This window comes from Barbatula barbatula, assembly GCF_947034865.1.
Source record: "Barbatula barbatula genome assembly, chromosome: 19".
Lineage (NCBI taxonomy): Eukaryota > Metazoa > Chordata > Actinopteri > Cypriniformes > Nemacheilidae > Barbatula > Barbatula barbatula.
The window spans coordinates 4,010,402-4,026,874 of NC_136782.1; the positions used below are offsets into that span (position 1 = coordinate 4,010,402).

A 16,473-nucleotide genomic window follows, 5' to 3' on the forward strand; every position below is an offset into this window, starting at 1 on the left:
AATAATGGTCCCCATTGACATCAGTTGTATGAACACAAAACCAGACATTTCTCAAAATATATTTCTGAGAATGCCCTGGCCTTTATCAACCAAGTCTTCCTGATTCACTTTTCTGGTTGTGATGTGGACATTCTGGTGCTCTTTTAAAAGAGAGCATTGATGTCAACAGGACGTCCCGTAAGATAAATGTAAAAAAACAGGTTTAATGCTAATGAAGTTTAGCACAAAATATTGTATTTATAAAACCAGCACATACACAGAAACTAAGTATAGACAGATGACGCGAGACGGTATAAAACATTTATTCAGTTTAGATGCCAAAAAGCACAAAAACTTAATCAGACACAGTGTTTTCAGAAGTCCTGCTTTGAAAAAAAAGAGTCAATAATCATTTCCATCCATCCATGCGTTAATGTATATCAGTGTGTGTTTTGGGATAACAGAAGAGGGTCTGTGTGTGTTTGCATGTGCATACGGCAACTTCAAAACTCAATGGAGACAAGAACAACAGTGACGTTGTCTGCAGATCCCCGTCTCACAGCCTCACATGCCAATCGCTGACATGTAGCCTCGTATCGCACTGCATCTTCAGTTTGCCCCTCTATAACCTCCACGGTCTCATTCTAAAAGACAGAGTTTTTTTTCACAGTCCTGGAAAAGCACTGACTTTTTCATGTAGTAAGTTTTCAATTCAGAGTAAAGGCATGTAAACATAATTACCTCTAGAACGTTGAGCACAAACTGAACGGCCTCTTCCGCAGAGAAGACCTTAAAAAGCCCATCACATGCCAGAAGAACAAATCTGAATGAAAACACAAAAACAATTCTTAAACACCCTTTAACATTAAATAACATTACACCCAATAACAGTCAGAGAGTTCAGGACATGGATACAATACGACGGAGATCATCCTGCTGTGTTTGTCTGAGAATAACTCACTTGTCGTTTCGACTAAGCTGACAGCGGCGTATGTCTGGAGTGGATATCACCCCACACCTTTTATACTGGCCGTCACCTATAGACCGTGAGACCTCCAGCACACCGAGCACTCGCCCGTCCCTGAAACACACACAAGGATTCGGTCAATCGTGCCCCATGATCACAAACAATAGTGATGTGTACACGGACACACACCTGACCGTGCTACCCGCTTTCTGAATCCTCATGCGCTCCTCATAAATAGTGGGGTTGTGTTCTTTACTGAGAGCCAGAGTCACACACTTTCTCTTCCCAGAATCCTCAGCCTTCTCCACACGACACATCACCGCCTAACACACACACAAGTTGTATTTATGCTGCAATTTACAATTAGCATTAGGAGTTAAAGAATTGAAAACAATGATAATAATATAAAAGATAAAGATCCACATTTTAATAACAGGGTTGAGTTTGTGTTGATGTTGAAGTCACCATGAAACGGAAGTTGCGATTGACTTCTTTTCTGTATCGTGACGTATATCCAAGTGATAGGCTTCTGAAATTAGAAAAAATGCTTTATTTTGCCCGTCCCTTTTTGATTGGTTTGTTGTAAATTGGGCCTGGAGGGGAGGGCTACAAATGCCTAGCCATCAGACAGTCCGTTTATTCCTACTTCTTTATTGTTGCTCACGTTATGTGTTAAGAGGAGCTTAATGTTTTTGATTTAAGATTACAAGTGCAAATGGATTAAAAACAATCATTTATAATAAATCACTGCAACGCTGTGTAAAACACTTGGAATTTTCCTGTTTGATTTCATGGTGACTTTAACATCGACAGGGTCAAAGGTTACGGAGCAGACATTCATACATACTCTACTGTCTCCCAGGTTTGCTACATAAAGAACATCATCAACCACCAACATACATGTAGCTGTGGAGCCGTCCTTCCACACAGGCTTCCTGCAAACACACATAAACAGTATGAGCTTGCTCATAGACGCTTCCAGAACCGAATCAAAGCAGAACTCACTGGCTGGAGGCTTTCTTCAAAAAATCTTCATCCGTTTGACGAAAGGTGTCCAGCAAACACTTCCTCACCAGCTTCTCCAAATTCTCGACGTCGCCTGCAAATCATAATGCATTATGGGAACTGGCTCACCAGCACATCCGAAGTGTGACGTGGCTCTTCTTGTACCTTTAGGAAATTTGCTGGCCAGCGTGTGATGAAGATTCTCTGCAGCGAACTGAGATGCCCGAGCTCCACCATGACCATCAAACACAGCGAAGTACGCAAGCCGTGACCTGAAAAACACACACACACACACACCATATCATAACACAAAACACATTACTGAAATCTGATGAAAATGCAGATGGAGGGAGGGTTTGGGACACCCACACTTGCGAGGGGAGGTTCGTGACACTCGCGGTCATGTCTGGAAGCATCACGTGTGCGTCCTGCATCTCATCTCTCTCTCCACGTCTCGCTGCAACAAACCCCATCAGCCTGGCTTGATCTGCAGCGACACAGAGACCATGAACATCACATCCCACCCACATCCTCGGGCAGTAACACTATGGGTGTGGAAAGCTGAAAACCTTTACAAACTTTCTTTGCCTCCTGATTTTTGTCTTCCATCTGCGTCTCCTCCTCAGAGCTCCCTTGATCTCGCTTCCTCTTCTCTCCTCGTTCTTCATCTTGCTCCAGGCTCTTCTCTGCAGCTTTGGGTTTAACTGAACCTAAAATACACAACACACCTCAAAACTACATCATTTTCAACACAGCCAAGACCGTATGCCAAACACACACGTGAAACCTACAGTAGTGTGCTGGATACGAAGACGTCATTACATCACAAACTACACATTTTACACACGTGTGTGTATTTCTATACAGAAAACCCAATCGTTAACATTAACACGTTTAACGCACACAGGAGGAATATTGTTCCGTTTATTTTATGATAATGAATAATAAACTCACTTGGGTCGTTTGTAGGTTCTGGAAGATCATCAAACAGATCCATTGTAGGCTACAGATCAAGTAACGTTAAACAATTCACAACGAATGTCTGATTAACGGCGTCAGATAACGTTACACACCACATTCATACACGTACAGTAAGAGAATCCGATCAGACGTGTCGGACTTGAAGGTAAATCTGATGAATGAGCAGCCGATCGAAGCGACGCGCCTGTTGTTGTGTTTAACGTTAATTTAGCTGCTAGCAAGCTAACCATACTGACCGAGTTCTGAGAAGACAATTGATGAATTTCATACAATCACGATATTTGTTTAAGAACATATTTGATGCTTTATATTTGCATGATAATGCACAATATCAAGTTAAAATAAAAAACTTGAATCACGTTTTCACAGTCTTGTACAAATATGTGACTGTTTAAATATGTCAAGCGTTGGTGGTATAGTGGTGAGCATAGCTGCCTTCCAAGCAGTTGACCCGGGTTCGATTCCCGGCCAACGCAACAACCTTTTACGGCGTTTCTTTTACCGAAAATTAATGCTTTTGCGCATTTTTGCTTTACATGTGTACGGAGAATCAAACCTACAATGGAATTGGCAAGAACTACAATAAATAGATGTAATATAAATTAATTTCTAATATGAAAATATTCATTCTTCATACAAAATGTTATCTGTAGTTATTTTAAACTTACTTAATATGTATTTTCACACATAGGTGTTTATTTCCATATTTAAATGTTCCCACATTCATCGATTCTATGTCATACTAACCACTATATAGTATATATATGATTTACATAATAAGGAACATTATTATATGTATCAGTTGTAAATAAAGCAAAGTTTCAAACACAGACCTGATTTTAATTCAGAATGCTTCACTGTACACAAAGAAGGTATTTACATTCTTAATTATGGTCTATGTACATAAAAAAATAAAAACGGAAATGAGAGATGGACATCACATGAATGCATTCAGTTATAACTTATCAATAAAATAAATATTTAACAGTCAGAGAGTTCGGACAATTTAGCGTCCAATATGACAACATGACAAGTCTGATCTGACCACATTAGCGTTCTCTCACATACATGTGGAGTGTATAAGACGTTTAAAGGGTAAATATAGCGTTTGTCATAAACACCAGTCATTGTTTAGATAAAGCATCCTTAAGGCAAGTCAAGTGTAATGTTGGGTTTGTTTGCAGAATCCGAAATAAACATTTTCTGCACTTCTCTTTTGACATTTACAAAATTTACTGGCCATGAAACTATTTTGTACGTTTTATTACAAATATGTTCCTGTTGTTCTTGTAAAACACTGTATTCATGTATGCATGTCATGTTTTTCACAGAGGTAAACGTTGTTGAAAAATGGGTGAACCACAGCCACAGACAGGTTATTGTAGGTGTCTATTTGGTTTTTGTACAGGCCCATTTTGTGGAATAAGAGAAAGCATCTGTATGACACTCCGAGAGTCAAATCCCAGATAGCACAGGTACGTCTGTAAGATGTCTGCTAAAGATCTGGAGATTTGGAAAACATCTGCCTTGTAAAAACATCTGCTAAACATCTTAGAAAGAGTAGTACATCCATTCTAAATCATAAACATCTTACAGACATCTTCTAGATGTCTATGTGTCATCTGACAGCAGACGTCTCAGAGACGTATCGCAGATGAAAATGCAGATATCTAATAGATGTGTGCCAGATGTATGTGCTATAAGGGAGGATGGGGTTCAGGTTGATATGTGAACGTTCAGAAACGCTGGTGGAATGTCGCTTAAGGCCTTCTAGAACACCTGCTGTTCACACACACATGGAGGAAAAGAGGGTGATGGATCGAGTCGATAAGATTGATTGTCAAGAAGTCAAAAAGCAGAGAAAGTTCACAAGAGTGTGTCGATGCACTTCTGCTCTCCTCTGCAAACATTTTCAAACAACATGCAATGCTGTTAAAATCATGTCACGAGATGCTCTTGTTTACAGTACATCAACAGATGTTGGAAAAAGTTCTTACATTTTGATGAAAGATTACGAAAACAAACATGAGACGGCATCCAGTAAATACGGCCAGTTGGGATTTCAGTAAAGTAAAGCTCGTATTAAAGTCTAGTTTCTGTTTGGCCGTTTCTTCACACGATGTCTCTCCGGGTTTCTGATATTGGTGCTCTTGATAAATCCCATCCCTCCCAGGTAGTAAAATAGTTTTCTGGTAAAATGATGATGTCACAAAGGCAGTGGAGAGAAGGCACTATGATTGGTTGAGCTCCGAGTCAAGTCGGCGTTGGTCCCTATGAGGTGGCGTGCTGCGTATGGCTGGCTTCAGTCGTGACTTAGCTTTTGATTGGCTGGGTGAGGCTGCGTCACGTCTAAACGAGGCATCTGATTGGCTGCGGAACGTCTATGCTTCGCTGGCGGTGCAGTTTGGACTCAAATCCCTGATACCCTGCAAGATTCGCTTCATGTGACCCACTTTAGTCACACCCAAGTCCTTACACAAATAAACACACACACACACACAATATTAAAAACGTATTTTTCTCAAATTCAGCTTTAAATACTCCCTTACTTGTTTAAAAACATCACATTCGCCATAGCTCCGCCTCGTCTGGAGTGAGAAATCATGTTTTGTGATATTAACACAGGTGATACCTTGAGGTCTCTCCTCTCCAGCTGAAGTAACTCTGGTCCTCTGATGTCGTGTCTGTTGAAGATTTCCTTATACTCTGACAGACAGAGCATCTCCAACCAGACGCCCACCTCATCCACTCCCCACTGATACACTGCACAGAGAACACACACGCATATTACACATACCCACATTACACACGCACACACACTTCACATAGTGCATGCACACACAAATGATAAACACACAAATAAAGCTCATATGTATTACACTCATTTCTTTTGCACATTATATGCACACATACACAAACACACACGGACACACAGATGCTCAAAAGCATGGAACACTCATAATACTACACAAACGCATTCAACTTAAAACACATTTTACACACACAACCCTCACACATATAACACGCTTTACACTAAGACATAAAACGCACACACTACTCTAACACATATTACTACACTTAGAAATGACAAACACACACGCACGCACGCACACACACGACACACACAACACACAGAATACAAGTTCACATTTCTCCATTAATTCCCCCCCCCCACACACACACACACACACACACACGGCTTCATTCATATACAGAGGTGAAAGGTCAGAGGTTATGTCATACCAGGCATGTTGAAGGCGGCACACGTCTCTTTATTCTTGATGTTTTTATCTTTCTTAAATTTGAGGCGAAATTTTGCAGAGCGACTCCTCTTGGAGAAATCAGACAGCTGTACCTGCACACACACAGAGTTAGATTGGTTTCAATTTACCAGAGGATCTAAAAAATGATGTTCATGATGTATTCACTGATAATATTTGCAGTTGCTGACCTCATCATCGGCCGGGTCAATGATCTGACTGAGCCAGCTGATGTCTGTCAGTCTGCGGAACTGTTGAGTGACAGACGCCAACGCACCAATCAGCTGCTCCCGCTGAGGAGGATCCAACTGCTGCAGATAGAGACACTTTTACTATACAAATGTCTCTGACCGGACAGACGATGATGAACTTTTCGCCCGAACACAAACAAACATTTTGCAGTATTTACTCACCAGGCACATCTTCCCCGTGAGCAACAGCTCTGTCTCACTGTGTAATGCTTTCACATCACTGACCATCTGCATCACCACATTGCATGTCAAACCCTACAACACACACAAACATACAGTATTAGTCGAAATCTGTTCCTGTCACGCAAGAGCAGTGTTTCAGATGAAATGATTGACAGGTGACACAATGACTCACCCCGCTGGTTTTTGAGTTGGCGTACACCAGGTCCATGGCTTTAGAGCTGGCGTTGACCGCATGTGCCAATTCCTGCTCGATAGTGGGATGAGCCTGCGCCACTTCCCTGATACTACACACAAACACACAGGTGAGCTCAACTCGCGCCGTGCAACTAATCGTAACTGATTATCCATTTTATTTTTGGCTTGCAAACATTTATGAAAACAAACTAATCCAGGTAAAATGACGATTGTGCAGCATTCCGTTTCACAAGGATGCATGCGTGACTTCAGAATTTCACAGGTTCTGACGCGGAAGTCACGCATGCATATTGTCTCATCTTTTCTTTACAGCGGTACACTTCCACCCCTCCCCAAAAGCCCAAACTGACTCCACACGAGACTGCGTCCAGAAAAAATGAAGTGTGAGAGGACAAACAGAGAGAACCGTGCTAATTCAAACGATGTTAAGGAAATTTGCAGAGTCCTGAGTACATCTGATGTTGTGTTGTGTGTGATGTGATGTGATGTGAGTATACCTGTGTATAAGACCTCCGGCCGCCTGTCCAAACAGGCTGATATGAGCGGTTTCCTCTTCCGAAACGATCTCTGGCTGTGATGCATGCTGGGATACCAGCCGTGGTATCTCACCTCTTTGTTTGTCCTCCCATGACTTCAATGTATTCTCAAACGCCTGAAACACACAAACACACACAAATCACTTACAATGAGTGTAGATACAAATTAGTTTACATTGACAATATACTGGGCATATATTGGGCACCATGTATACATTATTTACCACACAACATCTACAAAAATGTTAAAATGATCCAGAGCCTGTACAGAGACTGTGTCTCATCTCTTATGTATGATTATGTTATGTATGTATGTGCACAGACCCGGTCTCTGGTGAGGGTCTGCGTGCGGTTCTTGTGAAGGATCCGGATGTATCCAGGCGGTTGAATCCAGGCCTCTCCATCCACCTGTACAGGTACACCTTCATCACCCAGAATAGTGATCTTCACCGTCCGGCACTGCCAGAGACACACTAACATCAGTTAAGCAGTCACAGAGCCATGTGTGTGCTCGAGTGTGTGAGCGTGTGTGTTGTGTACCTGTGCGATACGATGATGTTGTAGATTAATGACTCTAGAAACAGCCATCTGCATACTGCCGAATACAGCCACCACCTCCAGAATCTTATCATCGAACGACGGCGCTGTAAACGTCTGTGGAACAAAAACATCCACACTTTTATATTTCTCACAAACATACGTATATAAACCAGCGACAACAAAACCTACGTCATCTTCTTTGGTTCCGCCCCAGAAGTTTGTTCCTCCTGCGTAACTGGGAATGTTTAATACTGCGATTCCCTGAAGACTTGGCAGAGGAATGGGCCTTCCGTCACACTACACACAAACACACAGATTGAACTCGAACACACCAGCGGTTTTCAAACACGTTCATAAATCAACTCTCTCTCTCTCTCACCTCCAGCAGAACTCTCTGCTCCAGGTTCTTATAAGTTCTGTGCAGAAGTTCTTTAGTCCCCAGAACTCCATACCACATCATGTTCTTAGTGCGACTCCTGAATAAACGCACACATGCAGCCCTTGTCAATTCGGGTGATGGGGATGACATCACACCATCACAGCCCCCCACAAGTTCGGACAAAATGTCTCAGTAAACACAAGTTAATATCTAAAATAACATGTTTAAGGATACATGAAACTATTATTAAAGGAACAATACAGGGTTTTTATGAGGATCCAATGACAGAAATTCACCTTCTTCAGAGGTGTATAAAGACCTTAAGTAATGAACCGCTATGTTTGTAAAATATTGTAGAATAAGGTATTCCTGTCTACATACTGTGTGAGCGGGCCTACATACAGTACATTGATTTTGGCCGCCATGTTTCGTACAACAGCCCTAAACGGATAAACAACTCTACAACGCGTATTTCCTCTTCCTCTCCCCTGCCGTAGCGGTGAAACTGATCCAGCTCTACGGTTCGGAACGCATGTGACCCGCGGATTAAGGGTCTTTGCACACACCGTATGCGTTCTTCCGCATTTGGCCTTCGTTTGTACGGTGTCGCTCCCAAAATGCTTTCTATGGATGCGAAAAACGCAAAACAAACTGGAGCCCAGTCCGATTCTTTTTATGACGGACAAAAATATCGGTGGCAGTGTGTAAATGTGATTGACAAAATGTGAAGTGGAATTTATGTCTTGATGTGCAGACATTTCTGACTCAATGTGCAATGGCCGTAACTGTCTGGGCATTCATCATTGAGTAAAATTCTCTCTCTCTGTCTCTCTGTGTCTCTGTGTCTCTGTGTCTCTCTGTGTCTCTCTGTGTCTCTGTGTCTCTCTGTGTCTCTCTGTGTCTCTCTGTGTCTCTCTGTGTCTCTCTGTGTCTCTCTGTGTCTCTCTGTGTCTCTGTGTCTCTGTGTCTCTGTGTCTCTGTGTCTCTCTGTCTCAACATTAAAGCGGTTCCAGATAAACTGCTCCGTCACACAGCAAATATTACAACAACAACAACAGCTATTGGTTCTCACAAACAGAAGAACCAGTGTTAAAAAACCCAAAATGTCTTTCTGTCACTTTAAAGCAGATGGAGGTGACTGTGTTGAAATGTGGCAGTTCTTGGATGTGATTGTATTTAGGTGAGATTATTTTAAGATTTGATATTCTTTTTTTTGTATTTAGTAGTATGGATGGGATTATGCACCTGCATTTCTCTGGATGCTCATCACGTTTGTTGTTGAAGTCCAGAGAGATTTTGGCGTCCAGGCCGATTCCAAAATAATTATTCATCACACATTTCTCTGTGTAGAGATCCCTGGAGCAGAGAGAGAGAGACAAACAGTTACAAGAGAGAGAGAGAGAGTCAAATGGCACACATTTGGGACTCGAACAATATCAAACCGCCAGTCTGCAGACTTATTTTTGATATTTTACTAACTCTTTTAACTTTCATTATAAATTGTAGGATAAACAGAGATAGCAGCACATTTTACAGACGGGCAGACTTACAGGTTCTCTGGGTCACAACTGAACGGGTCGGCGTTGACCAACAGTCGGCTGATGACTGAACCGCTGAAAGAGCCTGACACACCTGCCCTGAGACCTACACGAACACACACACGCGCGCACACACAGAATGAGCTAACGAATGCACCACAAGTTCTCCCGTTTCCATGACAACTACTTCTCTTACTTGGGTAGAGGATCTTGGTGTTCAGCATGGGCATACTGTCCCTACTTCCTGTCTGCGCAGGAAGTGATGCGGAGCTGCCTATCGACAGACTTCCTTTCCTGATGAGCTTCTCGCACGGAGTCTTGGAGGCTGAGAGAGAGAGATGTGACGTAATTCAGAACATAATATTCACAAACAAAATATACATACAATGAGATTGTATTCTTATATTTTAAATAAATTAGCAGCACCGCCTCTGCTGATCTACTAAAAGACCAATGACTATTGAGAAATGAACCCGGGTCACTTTTGATGTCATGTCGTCTCACCTCTTCTACTGGGTCGGGCTCTGTTGCTGTATGAAGATTGCAGAGATAATTTATCCACTTCCTCATCCTCCTCTTCCTCGGCAGCAGGAAGAGAGGCAAACACCTCCTCCGTCTGAGCGTTCTGTTCATCCACAGCTGAAAAAGAGAGACAGAGTTGAAAAACAAACGCTTCGCCATCAACAGGAAGCTGCGATCATTGTGGGCCTGGCTTTCATCTTTATCTGGAATTTGATTGGATGTATAACCGCCGCGGTCTAACATTCTTCATTTTAGGATGGATAGTCATTACAGGACGAAAGTTTATTTTCAGATTTTAAACTAAAGATTAGTGTGTGTGTACCTTTCTCTGTGTGCTCTATGATTTGTCTGATGGCTTTCTTCAGACTGTTGGCGCGTAACATCAGCTGTTCTCGGGGCTTAAAAATGGCAGGGGTTGGGCGGGGCGAGCAGGGTGCCATGACTGTGGGCGTGGCCAGCACCACACACTCCCCATCATCCTGCTCCTCGGCAATGGTTGGCGGAGGCGTAGCCATCACGCTCGTGGCCTGGGATTCCTCATTGAGCGTCTTCAGTAAAGAGTCCAACTTCTCTTTCAAAACGCCACACTGCAGCCAATCAAAAACACCCACAGTCATTCCACAGCCAATCACAAACACCCAGTCATCATGCAGGGTTTAATCATACAGCCAATCAGAGCGGACCTTTTTAGCCATAACCTCCGATTCCTCCGTGCTTTCTGAGCTTTTCTCATACGCGCGGCCGACTCTCGCCACAAAATCCTTCACGGTCTCACACAAGACCCTGGAAAACACACAAACACACACGCTACACTGTGAGATACACAATGCAAGGATGCACACGAACAGACATGCTCAGATACGCAAATGCAGTACACACTTAGCAGAGGAGATGACCACAGAGTGCTGATCAGACGTCAGTATTTTGGAGAGGTGGGCGGCGACCGAATCCTCATAGGTCAGAATGTGCTGCACCTGGAACAAAGACGGCCAATCAGAGCAGCGGAAAACGAAACAGGCACGGGAGGTGGATTTTATGAATAAAGAATAGGATGCTACATATTAAATGATATAATTATATATATTAAATACAGCTTCTTTAAAACAAAAACACACAAGTAAATTTTTCTGGGCCAAAGAAAGAACACAATAATACGTTTTTAAGACGCACACCAATCCCCGCAAACTGTAGTATATTAAAGTAGGTACTAAATGGATAAACTGTAGTAAATATTTGAGTAAACTTTCATATTTACTGCAGAAAGTTTCACTATAACACTATAGTGTTTAGTAAATAGGAATTTGAGTGCAGCTTACTACAGTATTGTAGTGCAAATGGAGAAAAACGTCTTGTTACCTCTGAGTCTTCACTACAGTCCTCCGTCACTGTAGAGCTGGAGTGTTGCCGTGGAAACTTAGTTTCATATACCATAATACTCCATCTGTATAAAAGAGGTAAAAGGCTCGTAAAATATGAACCATCTGCATGTACACACACACAACAAGCATCTCTCCCCCAAACACGCGCACACACACACCTGTCCAGCATCTTTGTGCTGGCTCTCTCTAGTTTCTCCAATATCTGGGGTAACTGGGTGTCATCATCACACGCCGAGCCCCACCCCAAAACTCTGGCCAGGTCATTTCCTGTTCCCAAAGGAAGCACGCCAAGCTGACACTGCAGACATCACACAACACACATTTCCAAAAACTGATAATGTGTAGACGCAAGATTTCATCAGCAGAGGGCAGTATGAGCACACACACTTCGGTTTCTTTAAATCCTGCTGAGAAGTTTATATTTACGAGTATAAAAATTATGTTCAAAAAAGGGTTTCAGTGTGAACGTCTCCAATGTGTCAATTTGTGTTTCTTTTTTTGTCATGTTACTGTTAGTAGGTGCGTGTACCTGTTTGTGTAGAGTCAGAGCGTCGATCTCTGATAAAACCCAGCCGACGCTGCCATCCCCTCCGCACACCAGAATGCGAAACGTATCAAACTTCTGAAACAAACGCAAACTACAACACACACGCGCGATTATTACATCACAAGAGCGCTTGTGTGTCAAAACCCATGTGTCTGTGCCTTACCCCAGGTGTGGTCCTCCGTTCATGATGTCAAACACCTGTGCGGGGTTCAACAGCTGTTTGAATCGTCGCAGAAACTTCACGCCCTGATTATCTCCACTTTTACTGTTCACGAAAACTAACAGCGGGCTCGTGCAAGTCGGAGGACACGACGCCTTCCAGAATCCTGCAGTCAGAATAACACTCATGTTAAAATAACCAGTCACGTCTGCTATACTTAATGTACAAGCGCTCTGATTGGCCGCTCACCGTCCGAGTCGATGCTGTTGAGGGCTGTGGGTGGGATCACGGACACTTTACACTGACCCAGCGGGCACTTGAGAGACAGCTGCTCTTTACACCCAGCATGCACCTGGAGAACACAAACACTGAATTAAATGCGGTTTGGATCTGTCATTGACTTTAAAGAAGAAAATGACACAGAAGATGGTAAGAAAAAGTCATGAACGTGCTCACCATGGCTTTACACCACAGACAACGCCAGTCCTGGAGTCTCAGAACACTGCCGCAGGTTTTGTCACACGCTGTACATTTAGCGCTGACCGGCAGATTTCCCTCCAACCACTGATGAGGCATCCAGATCTAACAGAGGATTCAGAGAATAAAATACACAGATTAAAAACACAACAAGTATTGAAAGAATAACAAAATAACAAATATTTTTGGAAATTATGAATAAAGAATTGACAACATTGGAAGTTGATCATTGAACCTTCTGTATGTAAATAAATAAAAAAATACAAATGTAATAGTTCTTTTACTAACAAATAAAAATGAAGAAAAGAACTTCGAGAGAACTTCCCAAAGCAATAAAATCACCAAAAACAAATCGCACATATTACACATGTTGACGCAGGTCACGTGATAGCGGTTTTATCCAAAGACATTAATATTAACCGGATGCGCCGCTGCCGTTACAATGAATGGCGAGGAATGCAACGCTCAATATGTCCTTCCGCCTTCCAGTAAACAAGCCAATCGTCAATCAGTAAAGACTGATGATTCTCTGGGGCGGGGCTCAAAATTGTATATATATGACAAAAAGGAACAAATGCAGTAAATATGTTAAGACGTAAAAGAAAAACATATCTGCAAAATCTGTAAACGATCATTTTTAACAATTACAAGTCCGGAACGTAGTGGGATGAAGCAAAAGCTTATACATAACATTGAAGTTATTTTTTCTTGTTTGTTCATATAAAATCCCTTCTGCATTTGTGAAGACAGCTCTTTTGTAGTATTGTTTAGTTATTAAATATAATATTAAAAATAATATATATTATTAATATAAATATTAAAAAAATATTAAAAAACATGCAAAAATCTTAGTAAAAAAAGTAATTTTTTGCAATCATATCTTAAAATGTTTTAAACACACCATGTGTTCAGAGGAGTACCGCCCACAAGCCTACAGCAACATTATGATCAAACCTTTGACGAAATAAATGTACAAAATATTCACTCACCCCGTCTTCATCCTCCAGTATGTCTTTCCCAATAGATGCCAGTGTCGTCCATTTACAGTTATTAGTGGCACGGACTGCACAACGCTTGTGAGCTTTAAACTTACACACTGTACAACACACACATATACAGCAGGTCAGGACAATATTCACAGTGAGATGATGTACACCAATCCAAAGTGTGTCGTGAAGAGCGTCAGACCTTCACAGGACAGCCCGTGAGACGTGACCCCAGACAGCGCCTCCCGGCAGACGTTACAGTATGTGGGGCGAGCGTGTGAACAGGCGTACCAGTTATGCATCCCGGAGAAGTGATCCATACTGAACTGTGTGGACTAGATCAGAGAAACAGATACGCAATTAAAGTTCAGAGGTCACCAGAGGCCGTCTGGAAATGAAGCAGATTTTTGAACATACCGGGCTGACACAATAAAGGCTTTTGTGCAAAAGCGGTCAGATATGTGCAAGGTTGGTGCCAGCGAATCTTATTTAGAGAGATATTAGAACCATTCTAAGACTGCAAACCATAGCAACATTTTTTAAATATATAATAACTGAATAATTGTAATACTTCATAATGTTAGGTGACACCACGTTCTAGGCGAGACAGAGAGAGCGATGCTTTCTTCACTCAGAACAAACATGAAACATTAACGTTGGTTATGTATTTTGTCTAATACTCCTTAAATAGATTTTAATACGTCGAGCATGATCATATTGTATATTTCATGTCGCCTTATTTAGCAAATCTTTACAAAATGAACGTTTCTCCAAGTCAGCTGATTTCTCTGAGCAGAACTGCATCGCCGCAGCCGGGAGACGAAACCTTCTCCAAAGCTGCTACTTATTACTTAATGTAAAGTGCGCTTTAGAAATATACGTGACTTGGCTATTACTTTCGGTGTACACACAATGCGAGCAGAATAAACTGTGATGAAGACTAGACTTTAAGACTATCCTCAAATATCTGGATCTGTAAGACTACACACACACTCACCTCAAAGTGTTCTCTGTTCTGAACACTCTTCAACGCTGCGATCCATTCCTCCATCTCTTTTCTGTTCTCAGCGCAGAGAACCAGGCGACGACACGGAGTGATAACCTACAGAGAGAGAATTGTGGCTCGGTCATGTGAAACTGAACAATGGTAACAGATTCGTGGATTCTTGTAAGCAGCTTTAGCCACACTTTACTTTAAATCTGCTTGTATGAGAAAGAGCTCAGGGCACCAAAAACCATGTGCTTGTACCGCAAACTGAGGTCAGGAGAACAGAGAACACACTGTCCGTCCACACACACACAAATCCTGTATATGACTCTATCATCTGTGAAACACAAAAGATATTTTGAGAAATGTCTCTGTGGTTTTGTGTCCATTCGATGGAAGTCAATGGAGTTCAATGTTGTTTGATTATCAACATTCTTCAAAATATCTTCTTTTGTGTTGTGCAGAAGAAAGAAAGTCATTCAGGTTTAGAGTGAGATCAGGATGAGTAAATGATGACAGAATACTTATTTCTTTTTCAAGTGTCGTGAGTCTGGTGTATAAGGCTATTTGAAGGGTTTTAGTGCTTAACTTCCAAAAATAAAACATGTTAACTCAGATCTGACCAGTAAAAAAAACATTATGAGCTTTTATATAAATGTAAAAAAACAAGTATTCTACAATGAAGTATTTTGATAATCTATATCAGCGCTCTGAGACTGTATCGCTTAAGAGCCAAACCTTTCAAATAAAAACAACTGCATTGAAAGACCTAAAATAAAGTTTGTGTGTGTGTGTGCGTGTGTGTGTGTGTGTACGTAAACTTCCCATTCCGTTTCCTACAGCTGCTGACAAAGATCCTCTGTTCCCACACGGATAAAAATAACTCGCGTCTTTCCCCGCCAGCACATTCATGAAAACACACACAGACACACGCACGCAAACTCATCGTATTATTCACAGAAGAGTACACAGACTGCCTCATAAACACAACTGAAATATACACACACATTCATCTCAGCGGACACGTGGCGGAAGAGAGAGAGACAGAGATAGACATGCATGTCGACATGAACATCTTTTCATACCATGCATAATTCTGAGTTTCTTATTTTAACCCTCATTTGGGGCTACGTTAGCCCTGGGTAATAACCTTTGTAATCTACAAGTTAGGATCCTTTTAACAAAGGGTTAATGACTTAAAAACACAGAGATAGGGATACTTTTTATATTTCTGGGTTGGCTAGTTTTTTAAACCCTGGGTAAGGGCTACTATCAACCCCGGGTTAATAACTTCCATGAGTTAGGCTCACTTTTAACCCTGGGTTAAAGTTCAAACCTGAAGTTGGGTTCATTTGAACAAAATGTTGAATGATCTGCATCTGTTAAACGATTAAATATAAACATCAGATGAATGACTTTTTTTTAATCCCTGAGTTAGGGTCACCATTAACCCTGGTTTAAAGGGATAGTTCACCCAAAAATGAAAATGTACTTGCCCTCAGGTTGTTCCAAGCCTGAACACATTTCTTTGTTCTGCTAAACACAAAATAATATATTTGTAAGAATGTCAGTAACCAAACAGATTTCACCTGCCATTGAC

General features: G+C 41.7%; 2 protein-coding genes across 5 annotated transcripts in view; both read right to left on the reverse strand.

The window, feature by feature from the left end:
• Window positions 1–286: 286 nt before the first annotated feature.
• ilkap (integrin-linked kinase-associated serine/threonine phosphatase) lies at window positions 287–3,148 on the reverse strand. 3 transcript variants are annotated; one of them, XM_079481101.1, is made up of 11 exons: window positions 3,042–3,136; window positions 2,906–2,954; window positions 2,521–2,661; window positions 2,321–2,438; window positions 2,117–2,223; window positions 1,952–2,045; window positions 1,794–1,881; window positions 1,136–1,269; window positions 941–1,060; window positions 721–802; window positions 287–623 (listed from the first exon to the last, which is right to left on the reverse strand). In XM_079481101.1, exons 2-11 carry the CDS (start codon window positions 2,946–2,948, stop codon window positions 483–485), a joined length of 1,068 nt encoding a protein of 355 aa, XP_079337227.1. In that variant the 5' UTR covers window positions 2,949–2,954; window positions 3,042–3,136; the 3' UTR covers window positions 287–482. The 3 variants fall into 3 exon arrangements, with proteins under 3 accessions (XP_079337227.1, XP_079337229.1, XP_079337228.1); XM_079481103.1 differs by having other exon boundaries at window positions 2,531–2,661; window positions 3,042–3,118; XM_079481102.1 differs by having other exon boundaries at window positions 2,531–2,661; window positions 2,906–3,148.
• Window positions 3,149–3,754: 606 nt separating this feature from the next.
• Window positions 3,755–16,473, reverse strand: part of dgkd (diacylglycerol kinase delta) — a 30,386-nt gene continuing 17,667 nt past the window's right edge. For both annotated transcript variants that reach the window (XM_079481982.1, XM_079481983.1), the window contains 27 exons: window positions 14,883–14,987; window positions 14,088–14,220; window positions 13,889–13,995; window positions 12,879–13,004; window positions 12,672–12,774; window positions 12,426–12,588; window positions 12,245–12,353; window positions 11,874–12,013; window positions 11,693–11,777; window positions 11,216–11,310; window positions 11,020–11,119; window positions 10,659–10,923; window positions 10,319–10,453; window positions 10,011–10,139; window positions 9,827–9,920; window positions 9,522–9,632; window positions 8,277–8,373; window positions 8,087–8,194; window positions 7,898–8,011; window positions 7,682–7,816; window positions 7,319–7,473; window positions 6,799–6,910; window positions 6,606–6,698; window positions 6,384–6,503; window positions 6,176–6,287; window positions 5,565–5,695; window positions 3,755–5,403 (listed from right to left, as the gene is read on the reverse strand). In XM_079481982.1, the coding sequence (XP_079338108.1) occupies window positions 5,314–5,403; window positions 5,565–5,695; window positions 6,176–6,287; window positions 6,384–6,503; window positions 6,606–6,698; window positions 6,799–6,910; window positions 7,319–7,473; window positions 7,682–7,816; window positions 7,898–8,011; window positions 8,087–8,194; window positions 8,277–8,373; window positions 9,522–9,632; window positions 9,827–9,920; window positions 10,011–10,139; window positions 10,319–10,453; window positions 10,659–10,923; window positions 11,020–11,119; window positions 11,216–11,310; window positions 11,693–11,777; window positions 11,874–12,013; window positions 12,245–12,353; window positions 12,426–12,588; window positions 12,672–12,774; window positions 12,879–13,004; window positions 13,889–13,995; window positions 14,088–14,220; window positions 14,883–14,987 (3,267 nt within the window). In that variant the 3' untranslated portion in view covers window positions 3,755–5,313. The remainder of the gene's footprint in view (window positions 5,404–5,564; window positions 5,696–6,175; window positions 6,288–6,383; window positions 6,504–6,605; window positions 6,699–6,798; window positions 6,911–7,318; window positions 7,474–7,681; window positions 7,817–7,897; window positions 8,012–8,086; window positions 8,195–8,276; window positions 8,374–9,521; window positions 9,633–9,826; window positions 9,921–10,010; window positions 10,140–10,318; window positions 10,454–10,658; window positions 10,924–11,019; window positions 11,120–11,215; window positions 11,311–11,692; window positions 11,778–11,873; window positions 12,014–12,244; window positions 12,354–12,425; window positions 12,589–12,671; window positions 12,775–12,878; window positions 13,005–13,888; window positions 13,996–14,087; window positions 14,221–14,882; window positions 14,988–16,473) is intronic.

Bases quoted from the DNA above. Each gene is read 5' to 3' on its own strand.
- ilkap (XM_079481101.1), bottom strand. From the start codon at position 2,948: ATGGATCTGTTTGATGATCTTCCAGAACCTACAAACGACCCAA. The intron at 2,662-2,905 runs GTGAGTTTATTA...TGTGTATTTTAG, and splicing joins AGAACCTACAAACGACCCAA to GTTCAGTTAAACCCAAAGCT. The intron at 1,882-1,951 runs GTGAGTTCTGCT...GTGTGTTTGCAG, and splicing joins TTGAAGAAAGCCTCCAGCCA to GAAGCCTGTGTGGAAGGACG.